The following is a 12,806-nucleotide window of genomic DNA, read 5'->3' as shown; positions in this document are numbered from 1 at the left end:
TACAGTATGCATATATATGTGTGTATATGGGTATACTGCATGTGTGTGTGTGTGTGTGTGTGTGTGTGTGTGTGTGTATATATATTTTATAAATACAGTATCCCCATACATACATAAATGCATATGCGTACTGTGTGTGTATATCTACATATTATCTATATATATTACTAAACCTCTCATCTTGTTTGTTTGTATGCATGCGTGCATGCGTTGATGTGATATCCCGAAACCCTGCCAAAACAGTACATGATAGTGTTCCAGTTTTTGGCACACCTTACTCACCGTTGTCCTGGGATGTACATTAAACAAGTTTCATTCGGATTGATGTTATATTTTACAAGTTATTGACATTTTAAACCACTATTCGACTTGCCCTGTCCGTCAGCCATGTTACAATGATGTCACAATGGGATCCCAAATCTCATTTACATTTAAAAAATCGCGATTTTCAAAATAACTCAGTATTAATGAAATTCTTCAGTTTTCATTAACAGTTAACATTGTGTTCAGGTTATTTTAAAGAAAAATCGCGATTGTCATCGTGGGGGTGGGGGGGGGGGGATAGGGGGGAGGTGAGGAGTGGGGGAGCAGGGGGTTAGAGGGAGAGGAGGGGGGGTAGGGTGGGAGTGGTAGAGGAAATTGGGAGAGGTGAGGAGGGAGAGCCGGGAAGAGGGAGAATAAAGGGAGAGGAGGGGGGAGTGGGGAAGGTAGTGAGTGGGGGACAGGAAGAAGAGGGCAGTGGGGGAAGTGAGGAGGAGGGAGAGTGGGTGAGTGGGATAGGGGAGATGAGGAGTGGGGGAGCAGGGAGATAGAGGGAGAGGAGGGGGGTAGGGAGGGGAGAGGGGTTATGGAGGGACGGCGGGATTGACTGAGTGTAGGGGAAAGGAGAGGGAGAGAAAGGAGAGTGAGGGAGAGGTGAGTGAGGGAGAGGTGAGTGAGGGAGAGGTGAGGGAGGGAGAGGGGAAGGGGAGAGGAGAGGGGAAAGATGATGAGGGGGAATGGAGGAGGATAGGGGTAGGAAGAGGGATGGCGAGGCCCAGTTGGGGGAGGATTGTCGTGACTCGTGTCACGACGGGGATCTCTGGCGTCACAATGGAAACCCGTCAGCTGTGCCTGCGCAGTTGGGGGCTATGGGTAAGTGGTGGAATATTTTGTTGGGGGACGGGGCCCAATGGGTCAGCACTTGGTCTAGTTATATATATTTTTTTCTCATTTATTATATTGTTTACAGAGTACTATGTTTACATATACTGTTGTGCTGCTGGAAGTAAGAATTTCATTGTTCTGGCTGGGACATATAACAATAAAACACTCTTGACTTGACTATTTATGGCCCCTTTGACCTTGGTTCATCTCATTTCCCTTCTTTAAAATTGTGCCATTATTTGATTTTCACCATTGTTTGTGAACGCATACATAATGATTGCACATTGAGATTAAAAATAAACCATAATCTTTTAATGTTAGATGAAGAAGGGGGAAGAGGAATTATTTTATTCTTTTTTCCATTGTATTCCTTATTTCTGTCAGCCCAATTAATTATGTGTAGGAAGGAACTACAGATGGTACACAAAAATGCTGGAGAAACTCAGCGGGTGCAGCAGCATCTATGGAGCGAAGGAAATAGGCAACGTTTCGGGCCGAAACCCTTCTTCAGACTGATAGGGGGTGGCAGGGAGAAGGAAGGAAAAAGGAGGAGGAGGAGCCCGAGGGCTGAGGAAGGGGAGGAGACAGCAAGGGCTAACAAAATTGGGAGAATTCAATGTTCATGCCCGCAGGATGCAGACTCCCCAAGCGGAATATGAGGTGCTGTTCCTCCAATTTCCGGTGTTGCTCACTCTGGCAATGGAGGAGACCCAGGACAGAGAGGTCGGACGGGGAATGGGAGGGGGATTTGAAGTGCTGAGCCACCGGGAGGTCAGGTAGGTTCTTGCGGACCGAGCGGAGGTGTTCGGCGAAACGATCGCCCAACCTCCGCTTAGTCTCACCGATGTAGATCAGCTGACATCTAGAGCAGCGGATGCAGTAGATGAGGTTGGAGGAGATACAGGTGAACCTCTGTCGCACCTGGAACGACTGCTTTGGTCCTTGAATGGAGTCGAGGGGGGAGGTAAAGGGACAGGTGTTGCATCTCTTGCGGTTGCAACGGAAAGTGCCCGGGGAGGGGGTGGTACGAGAGGGAAGGGAAGAATTGACAAGGGAGTTATGGAGGGAGCGGTCTTTGCGGAAGGCAGACATGGGGGGAGATGGGAAGATGTGGCGAGTGGTGGTGTCACGTTGGAGGTGGCGAAACTGATGGAGGATTACCTGTTGTATGTGACGGCTGGTGGGGTGAAAGGTGAGGACTAGGGGGACTCTGCCCTTGTTGCGAGTGCGGGGATGGGGAGAGAGAGCAGTGTTGCGGGGTATGGAAGAGACCCTGGTGCGAGCCTCATCTATGGTGGAGGAGGGGAACCCCCGTTTCCTGAAGAACGAGGACATTTCAGATGCCCTGGTGTGGAACGCCTCATCCTGGGAGCAGATGCGGCGTAGACGGAGGAATTGGGAGTAGGGGATCGAGTCCTTACAGGAAGCAGGGTGGGAAGAAGTGTAGTCCAGATAGCCATGGGAGTCAGTGGGTTTATAGTGGATGTCGGTCAGAAGTCTATCACCTGCGATGGAGATAGTGAGGTCAAGGAATGGTAGGGAAGTGTCGGAAACACTCTCTTCCATACCCCGCTTTCTATAAATATAAATTGTCCCTAGTGTGTGTAGGATAGTGTTAGTGTGCAGGGATCGCTGGTCGGTGCAAACTCAGTGGGCCGAAGGGCCAGTTTCCGCACTATATCTATGAACTAAATTAAACTCAGCAGGGCAGACAGCATCTCTGGAGAGAAAGAATGGTTGATGTTTCGGATCGACACCCTTCTTTAGACTGAGAGTCAGGGGAGAGGGAGTCTAAATATATGGAAGGGTAAGGTGTGAAAATACAGATCAAAGGGGACGATCATCAATGGAAATGATTGATGCAGAATGGAATGCTCATTATTGAAATATATGAGCATTTCTATATTCACCCATATAGCAAAAACATTTTTGACGCCTCTCAGTAAAGCAGAACAGATGAAATATTTAATGAGTTTATTTATCTGGTTGATAACAATGTTACTTTTTATATTTTACGATCTCACGCATGGCTTGTCTATTTGCCGAAGCAGAAAAGATAATCAAGTTTACCTGTCAAACCTTTAATTAATTTCAATGTTTGCATCACAGCTAAGAATGTTCACGCCTAAGATGTTTAAATCAATGCTCTCCGAGTTCACCATTTTGAAAGTGCGTTGGACTGTGAAGTTCTATCTTATACAACACCCATATATATGCAACTTTACCCTTTGTAGCAGAGCAAACACGATTACAGTGGCAAAGGAATACAGTAATGTAATGCTAATGTATGGGGCGATCGCAGGTCGGCACGGACTCAGTCGGCCAGAGGATTGCAAGAATATTTGAGTTTAAGAGCGAGGAGGTCCTTCTGCAGTTGTACAGGGCCCTGGTGAGATCGCACCTGGAGTATTGTGTGCAGTTTTGGTCTCCAAATTTGAGGAAGGACATTCTTGCTATTGAGGGAGTGCAGCGTAAGTTCATCAGGTTAATTCCTGGGATGGCGGGACTGATATATGATGAAAGGATGGGTCAACTGGACTTGTATTCACTGGAATTTAGAAGGATGAAAGGGCAGGTTATAGAAACATGTAAAATTCTTAAGGGATTGGACAGGATAGATGCAGGAAAAATGTACTCGATGTTGGGGAAATCCAGAACCAGGGGTCACAGTTTAAGAATAAGGGGTTGGCCATTTAGGACTGAGATGATGAAAAACTTTTTCACCCAGAAAGTTGTGAGTCTGTGGAATTCTCTGCCACAGAAGGCAGTGGAGGCCAATTTACTGGATGTTTTCAAGAGAGAGTTAGATTTAGCTCTAAGGGCTAACGGAATCAAATGATATGGGGTACTGATTGTGGATGATCAGCCATTAGAAACATAGAAAATAGGTGCAGGAGGAGGCCATTCGGCACTTCGAGCCAGCACTTCCATTCATTGTGATCATGGCTGATCGTCCCCTATCAATAACCCGTGCCTGCCTTCTCCCCATATCCCTTGACTCCACTAGCCCCTAGAGCTCTATCTAACTTTCTCCTAAATCCATCCAGTGATTTGGCCTCCACTGCCCTCTGTGGCAGGGAATTCCACAAATTCACAAGTCTCTGGGAGAAAAAGTTTTTTCTCACCTCAGTCTTAAATGACCTCCCCTTTATTCTAAGACTGTGGCCCCAGGTTCTGGACTCGCCCAACATTGGGAACATCTTTCCTGCATCTAGTTTGTCCAGTCCTTTTATAATTTTATATGTTTCTATTAGATAACCCCTCATCCTTCTAAACTCCAGTGAATACAAGCCTAGTCTCTTCAATCTTTCCTCATGTGCACTGCCTCAATCACAAGGATGTCCTTCCTCAAATTAGGAGACCAAAACTGTGCACAATACTCCAGATGTGGTCTTACCAGAGCCCTATACAACTGCAGAGGAACCCCTTTACTCCTATACTGAAATCCACTTGTTATGAAGGCCAACATTCCATTAGCTTTCTTTACTGCCTGCTGTACCTGTAAGCCAATTTTCAGTGACCGGTGTACAAGGACGCCCAGGTCTCGCTGCACCTCCCCCTTACCTAACCTAACCCCATTATCATATTGAATGGCGGTGCTGGCTCGAAGGGCTGAATGGCCTACTCCTGCACCTGTCTTCTATGTTTCTATGTCTGTCTCCGTGCTGTATCAGTGAATATAAACACATTATTCACATAATTCATTTCCCTAGGGCTTGCCTGTTGACTTAAGAAAGGCCTACTTGGATTCTGGGTGTTTTAGAGTCCAAATTGTTATTCACCTTGAGAAGTAAAGAGAATGTATAAGCACTGTCGTTTGCAGCAGTAAAGCAACACAACATATAGAAGATGACTTCTTTGGAGATAGGTTTTCTCCTGCCAAACACAGTCTTTGCCTGATGATTGTTGGCTGAGCCTCAAGCAGTGTTCAAATGGCCAAACATAAAGCTCAAAGTATTGTGCTGATGTTAACACAGCTTGAAGCTGCTATGTGTAAATAACCTGCGTCTCTAGTTTAGTTTAGAGTTACATCATGGAAAGAGGCCCTTCGACCCACCAGGTACACACAGACCAGCGACCACTTGTACACGGGTTCTATCCTACACACTAGGGACTATTTACAGAAACCAATTCACCTACAAACCTACACATCTTTGGAATGTGGGAGAAAACTGGAGCACCTGATGAAAACCTATGCAGTCACAGGGAGAACGTACAAACTCCTCACAGACTACACCCAAGGTCAGGATTGTCAAGACGTCCATACCAACAAGATGCATCACCTAAAGTAGTCGTAGTTTAACCCTTCAGGTTAAGTAGAATGAGATCTTTCTCTTGATTTGACTTCCCTCCAAAGTGTGAAATTATTTGCATTTAAAATATTCTGACTACACTTTAGAGGTAATTATCACTTTTGATCTTAGCAATCAGCAGGCAATAACATATGCACCATCCTTCTTTGTGTTCGTAATAGTGTTTTCAAAAGCCGAGACTTTTGATTTGTGATGAAAATACTACAGACATCCAAGCCTGTCAATGGACTGCTGTGATTTCCCTTCCCAGCAACTTCAACATAAAGGATAATCAACAAAAAGGGGAACAGATGGCCCATCCAATCTTGCCAATCTCACATCACTGCCAAGGAGCACATAATGTTAATTATGTGCTCCTTTCTCATGAGCAGTGTTGCATATAGTATGCCTTCCACCTATTCACGTTTCAATCCATTTTTCATTGGACTCTGCCTGTCTATCTATTACTAAGTGTTTCAGATCTTCTTACATCCTCGGGGGAATTCAATAGGTTTCTTTATCCGTGCTGCTTTATAGTCATAGGAGTCATAAAGTCAGGGCCGGTGCTAGGAATTGCGGGGCCCAATTAGAAAACTGATGGCGGGGCCCCTACTCTAGAAAAGTAAAAATGTATGTATGTTTATATTTCGTGTAGTTTCGGGAATTTTAAGGCAAGCTGGTTGGTGATTGGATGCACCCCCCTTAGAGACAGCGTTTGATTGGCCGCCAAATAAATTTGTCAAATCTGTAACAAAAATCGCTGGTCGGTGCGAACTCAGTGGACTATCTGGTTGTATCTCCAAACTAATCTGGTTGTATCAACCAGACTATCTGGTGGTATCTCCAAACTAAACAGTATAACATGCAGGTACATTCATTTAAAATTAAATTCAGTGATTATTTCACATGATTTCTCACTGTGTAAAGCTCAATATCTGACCAATTTCTGTTTAACACGTTTGGTCTGCCGTGAGCATTTTTCGTTGCATCTCGTTGCATCTCCCCTTTTCCTAATCGGCCACAATTCAGATAATAGTCTACTTTCCTGTTTTTGCCACCAAAGTGGATAACCTCACATTTATCCACTTTATACTGCATCTCCCATGCATTTGCCCACTCACCCAGCCTATCCAAGTCACCTTGCAGCCTCCTAGTTTAGAGGGGTTTAAACGGTTTAGAGGGCTTCAGATGGGTTCAGGTGTGTTTACAATTGTTTAGAGGGGAATAGAGGGAAATAGGGGGGCTAGAGGGTGTTTAGAGGTGTTCAGAGGGTCCCAGAGGGGTTTAGAGACGTTATAAGCCCCCCGTGAGAAATTGTAATTCTCTGAAATTGAAGATAGACATAAAACTGGAGTAACTCCGCAGGACAGGCAGCGCAGCGACTCTGGAGAGAAGACCCTTCTTCAGACCGAACTGAACTCGCGTCGATGAGAGTACTTGTGATTGTCTGAAGAAGGGTCTCGACCAGAAACACAACCCTCTCCCCAGAGCCGCTGCCCGTCCGCTGAGCCAACTTCAACTTCAGAGCCAAACAAAAAACACAGAGTGCTGGAGGAACTCAGCGGGCCAGGCAAATGCCTCACCCGCAGGGTTTCTCCAGCATTTTTGTCTACTGCAAAACGTCAATGATTCCGGGAATGCTGAGGGGACAGGGTGATAGAGTGGGAGTAGGAGAGCTAGAGAGAGACAATATGGGGAGCGGGAGAGAGAGCGCGAGAGAAAGAGGGAGGGAGGGAGTGAGCAAAAGACAGAGAGACACAACCAAAAATCCGCTATGGACACAACGTGGGTCGGTAGGTGAATGACAAACCTGCACACCAGGAAGAAGCCCCTTCTCGCGGTCCGGGGCCCTCACTCATGATGGTGAGTTAAATGAAATTCTCAACGTGTCATCGATCTACATTCCTCAGTAAATGTAATTGTGTTTTAAACAAGTATTAATGACGCCGCGTGAATTTTATTCAAAGGAACACGGCGTCATTAATACTTGTTCAAAACACTATAACATTTACTGAGGAATGCGATAGATGCAGATTCATGACATTGCATAACAAGGTGTTAAGTACTTACCATTAAGATGTGCTAACAGCACTAGTTAACAAATCGTTTGTGTATGATGGCCGTGCAGCGGTTGTTATACATGTTCGTTTAAAAAAATCCGGTTGGCGAATTAAAAAAAATCTTTATTTAACAAAGAGAATTCGTATTTCCGTACGAAATACTGAACATTAGTGCAGGGCCCCGCTTAGGCGCGGGGCCCAATTGGGAGCAATCGGTCAAATCGGCTTAACGCCGGCCCTGATAAAGTCATACAGCGTAGAAACAGGCCCTTTGACCCAAAACGCCCACACCGACCAACATGTCCCATCTACACTACATCTAAAAGTGCCTGCATTAAGCCCATATCCCTCTAAACCTATCCTATCCATGTACCCGTTCAAGAAGGAACTGCAGATGCTGGAAGATCGAAGGTACACAAAAATGCTGGAGAAACTCAGCGGGTGCAGCAGCATCTATGGAGCGAAGGAAATAGGCGACGTTTCGGGCCGAAACCCTTCTTCAGACTGATGTCAGGTATCCATGTACCTGTCTACATGTTTCTTAAACGTTGTGCTAGTACCTGCTCAGACATTACGACAGTGCTTACATTTCCTGGTCCAATATTCCAATGCAAAACCATTGACGTGAAATATAAATTCTTGCTTTTTCTTTTGTTGTACATATTGGCTGACTTAAAATAAGCCTGAAGGGCTTTTTTTACACGAAGGATGGTGGGTGTATGGAACAAGCTGCCGAAGGAGATAGTAGAGGCTGGTATCATCACAACATTTAAAAAACATTCCAACAGGTACATGGATAGGACAGGTTTAGAGGGATATGGGCCTAACACAAGCAGGTAGGATGAGTGTAGATGGGACATACTGGTCAGCTTGGGCAAGTTGGGCTGAAGGGCCTGTTTCTGCGCTGTATGACTCGATGACTCACTCAGAATTTCCAGTTTTGTTTTAAGTTTTCTATTTCCTTGATGTTTGGTAACAATATCTCCCACAGTTGATAGCTGTATCAATGGTGTTGTTTCAGACACGAAATAACTTACAACTTACATTAAAAATGTTTTATATCGGTTCACACATGTTTCACTTGGTGTATATTTATCCCACAAAGATCTACTACATTCTTCAGTAAACAATGAGGCATTGCATTCAAATGGTCAAAATCACTGATACTAGTTAACCTTGCTTGGTCCTTACAAATGAAAAAAAAGTGTCACAGAGTCATACAACGGAGAAACAGGCCCTTCAGTCCACCATGTTTAGCTTGGTTTAGTTTTAAGATACAGAGTAGAAACAGGCCCTTCTGCCCATCGAGTCCACACCAACCAATGACCCCACACACTAACACTAGGGACAATTTACAATTTTACTGAATCCAATTTATCTACAAACCTGTACGTCTTTGGAGTGTGGGAGGAAACCGGAGCACCCGGAGAAAACCCACGCGGTCACAGGGAGAATGTACAAATGCCATACGGACAGCACCCATAGTCAGGATGGAACGTGGAAATCTGCCGTTGTAAGGCAGCAACTCTACTGCTGAGCTACCGTGCCACCCTTTGGCTTTGCTGTCTATTAAACACATGCATATGTACAAGTTATCTGTCTAATCATTGCTTATTTCTCAATTATGCTTGCTCAACAGGAATCTAATTTGATCATATCTCTGTTCCCATTTAGTCACTGGTGACTAGTGCCTGATGTATTAGGGGCCATCCTGGTCTACAATATATTAAAAGCCAAAATAGTTACCTTTACAGAATGAATTATTTAAATTTGGAAGTTCAGAAAGCAACCAACCTAATGAGAAATCATACGAAGCATTGTGGGTAAAGCACATTGTTCAAATTGGATGTCATGTGTTTTATAGATAAAGCATTCCTGCTTCTCTATCTTGGATGCTTCACTTGTTATTGACTGCTACAGATACAATGCATTCAGAAAGTATTCAGACCCCTTCACCTTTTCCACATTTTCTTATGTTACAGCCTTATTCTAAAATGGATGAAATTCATTTTTTTTAAATCATCAATCTACACATAATACCTCAGAATAAAAAAGTGAAAACAGGTGTTTAGAAATGTTTGCAAAGTAATTAAAAAGAAATAACTGAAATATCACATTTACATAAGTATTCAGACCCTTTACCCAGTACTTTGTTGAGGCACCTTTGGCAGTGATTACAGCCTCAAGTCTTCTTGGGTATGACGCTACAAGCTTAGCACACCTGTATTTGGGTCATTTCTCCCATTCTTCTCTGCAGATCCTCTCAAGCTCTGTCAGGTTGGGTGGGGAGTGTCGATGCACAGCTATTTTCGGGTCCCACCAGAGATGTTCGATCGAGTTCTAGTCCGGGCTCTGGCTGGGCCACTCAAGGACATTCACAGACTTGTCACATACAAACTCCGGCATTGTCTTGGCTGTGTGCTTAGGGTCATTGTCCTGTTGGGAGGTGAACCTCTGCCCTAGTCTGAGGTCCAGAAAACTCTGGAGCAGGTTTTCATCAAGGATCTCTCTGTACTTTGCTCCGTTCATCTATCCCTTGTTCCTGACTAGTCTCCCAGTTCCTGCCGCTGAAATACATCCCCACAGCATGATGCTGCCACCACCATGCTTCATCGTAGGTATGGTATTGGCGGTGCCTGGTTGGCATTCAGGCCAAAGTGTGCATCAGACTAGAGAATCTTGGTTTCATCAGACCAGATAATCTTGTTTCTCATGGTCTGAGAGCCCTATAGGTGCCTTTTGGCAAACACCAAGTGGGCTGTCAATGCCTTTTACTGAGGAGCGGCTTCCGTCTGGTCAGTCTACCATAAAGGCCTGATTGGTAGAGTGCTGCAGATATAGTTGTCCTTCTGGAAGGTCCTCTCATCTCCACAGTGGAACTCTGGAGCTCTGTCAGAGTGACCATCGGGTTCTTGGTCATCTGCCTGACCAAGGCCCTTCTCCCCCGGTTGCTCAGTTTGGCCGGGCGGCCAGCTCTATGAAGAGTCCTTGTGGTTACAAAGTTCTTCCATTTAAGAATGACGGAGGCCACTATGCTCATCAGGACCTGCAATGCTGCAGAAATTGTTTTATACTCTTCCCCAGATCTGTGTCTCGCCACAATCCTGTCTCGGAGGTCTATGGACAATTCCTTCATCTTCATGGCTTGGCTTTTGCTCTGACATGCACTGTCAGTTGTGGGACCTTATATAGACAGGTGTGTGCCTTTCCAAATCATGTCAAATCAATTCAATTTACCACTGGTGGACTCCAATCAAGTTGTAGAAACATCAAGGAAAATCAATGGAAACAAGATGAACCTAAGCTCAATTTTGAGTGTCATAGCAAAGGGATTGAATACTTATGTAAATGTGCTATTTCAGTTATTTCTTTTTAATGACTGCAAAAATTTATAACCACCTGTTTTCGCTTCTTCATTCTGGGGTATTGTGTGTAGATTGATGATTAAAAAAAAAGAAGTATTTAATCCATTTTAAAATAAGGCTGTAACGTAACAAAATGTGGAAAAAGTGAAGGAGATCTGAATACTTTCTGAATGCTATGTTTGTGTTCAAACGTAAGGTATCAGAGAGTCAGAGTCATACAGCATGGAAACAGGCCACTTCACCCAATCTGCCCATGCAAACCAAGGTGTCTCATCTATACTAGTCCCACCTGCCTGCATTTTGACCATATGCCTCTAAACTTATCCTATCCATGTTTCTTAAATGTTACGATAATACCTGCCTCAACTACCTCCTCCAGCAGCTCGTTCCATATCCTACTACACATTGTGTGAAAAAATTCTCGCTTAGGCTCCTATTAAATTTATCCCCTCTGACCATGTCCTCTGGTTCTAGATTCCCCTACTCTGGGTAAAAGACTCTGTGCATTTAACCTATTTATTCCCCTCATGATCTTATATACCTCTATAAGAATACCCCTTCTCCTCCTGCATTCCTAGCCTGCTCAATCTCTCCCTATGGCTCAGGACCTCGAGTCCTGGCAACATCTTCATAATTCTTCTCTGCACCTTGTCCAACTTAAAAACCACTTTTCTATAACAGCGTGACCAAAACTGAACACAACGCTCCAAATGTGCCTTACCAATGTCTGTTGTGGGGGGACGTTCTTGTTGAATTCTATAATGGGTTGTGTCATTTTTATTTTTTTTAATTTTTCTATGGATGTACGGAAACTTAGTTATTTTTTCTATGTAAAGCATTTTGGTTTCAACGCGAGTTGATTTAAACGTGCTATATAAATAAAATGTACTTACTTACTTACATTGCCACTGGCGGCTGTGGAGGCCAAGTCATTAAGTATTTTTAAAGCAGAGATAGATAGATTCTTCATTTGTAAGGGTGTCAGAAATGATGGGGAGAATGGGGTTGAGAGGGAAAGATAGATCAGCCATGATTGAATGGCAGAGTAGACTTGATGGGCTACATGGCCTCATTCTGCTCCAATAACATGTACATTTATGAATGTTGTACAAAATGAAATGGAACCTTGGAACAGTGAACGAGGAAGAAATAACAACTATGAGAGGTTTCCTTGTGGGGATAGCATTGACCTCATTGAATGGGTCCTCATTGAAACTTACCAAATAGTGAATGGCCTGGAAAGAGTGGATGTGGAAAGGATGTTTCCACTAGTGGGAGAGTCTAGGACCAGAGGCCACAGCCTTAGAATTAAAGGATATACCTTTAGAAATGTGATGAGGAGACATTTCTATAGTCAGAGGATGTTGAATCTGTGGAATTCATTGTCACAGAGGGGCTGTGAAGGCCAAGTCAATGGATATTTTCAATGTGGAGATTCTTGATTAGCAAAGGTGTCAGGGGATATGGGAAGAAGGCTGGAGAATAGGGTTGAGAGGAAAAGATAGATCAGCCATGATTGAATGGTGGAGTAAAATTGATGGGCAAAATGACCTAACTCTGCTCCTATGACTTATGGACCATAAAAAGTCAGCACTTAGCATTGAAAACAAGATGATCCAAACCCTACATGGTGGAACTATCTCTCCAGGTTAAAATACATATGGCAAAGTGTACAGGTGCTGTTCTTACCTTGACATGTTGGGACCGGGCTGCTCCACTGCCCATTAGCTCGACACTGAGCCCGCAGTGCCCCCTGGGGCAGGTACCCCTTACTGCAGGTGAAGTTGACAACATCATTGAGATTGAACTGAGTGCCATTCGTTCTGCCAGGAACTGGATTGCCAGGATGCCCACATGTGATCGCTGAAACAAAGTCAGGATAGACGGTGTTAACAGAGGAACAGAAATAAACTGATCAAAACCATCAACCTTAAACAGGTCTT

At 44.3% G+C, this 12,806-nt stretch overlaps 1 protein-coding gene across 1 annotated transcript in view; it reads right to left on the bottom strand.

Moving 5' to 3' along the window:
* Positions 1-12,806, bottom strand: part of csmd1 (CUB and Sushi multiple domains 1) — a 501,649-nt gene that overhangs the window by 122,890 nt on the left and 365,953 nt on the right. Inside the window, exon 42 of the mRNA XM_033020497.1 lies at positions 12,553-12,726. Coding sequence (XP_032876388.1) covers positions 12,553-12,726 — 174 coding nt within the window. The remainder of the gene's footprint in view (positions 1-12,552; positions 12,727-12,806) is intronic.

This window comes from Amblyraja radiata, chromosome 5, assembly GCF_010909765.2.
Source record: "Amblyraja radiata isolate CabotCenter1 chromosome 5, sAmbRad1.1.pri, whole genome shotgun sequence".
In the NCBI taxonomy this organism is placed as follows: domain Eukaryota; kingdom Metazoa; phylum Chordata; class Chondrichthyes; order Rajiformes; family Rajidae; genus Amblyraja; species Amblyraja radiata.
The sequence above is the reverse complement of the archived record's forward strand: the minus strand, read 5'-3'. Positions and strand labels throughout refer to the sequence as shown.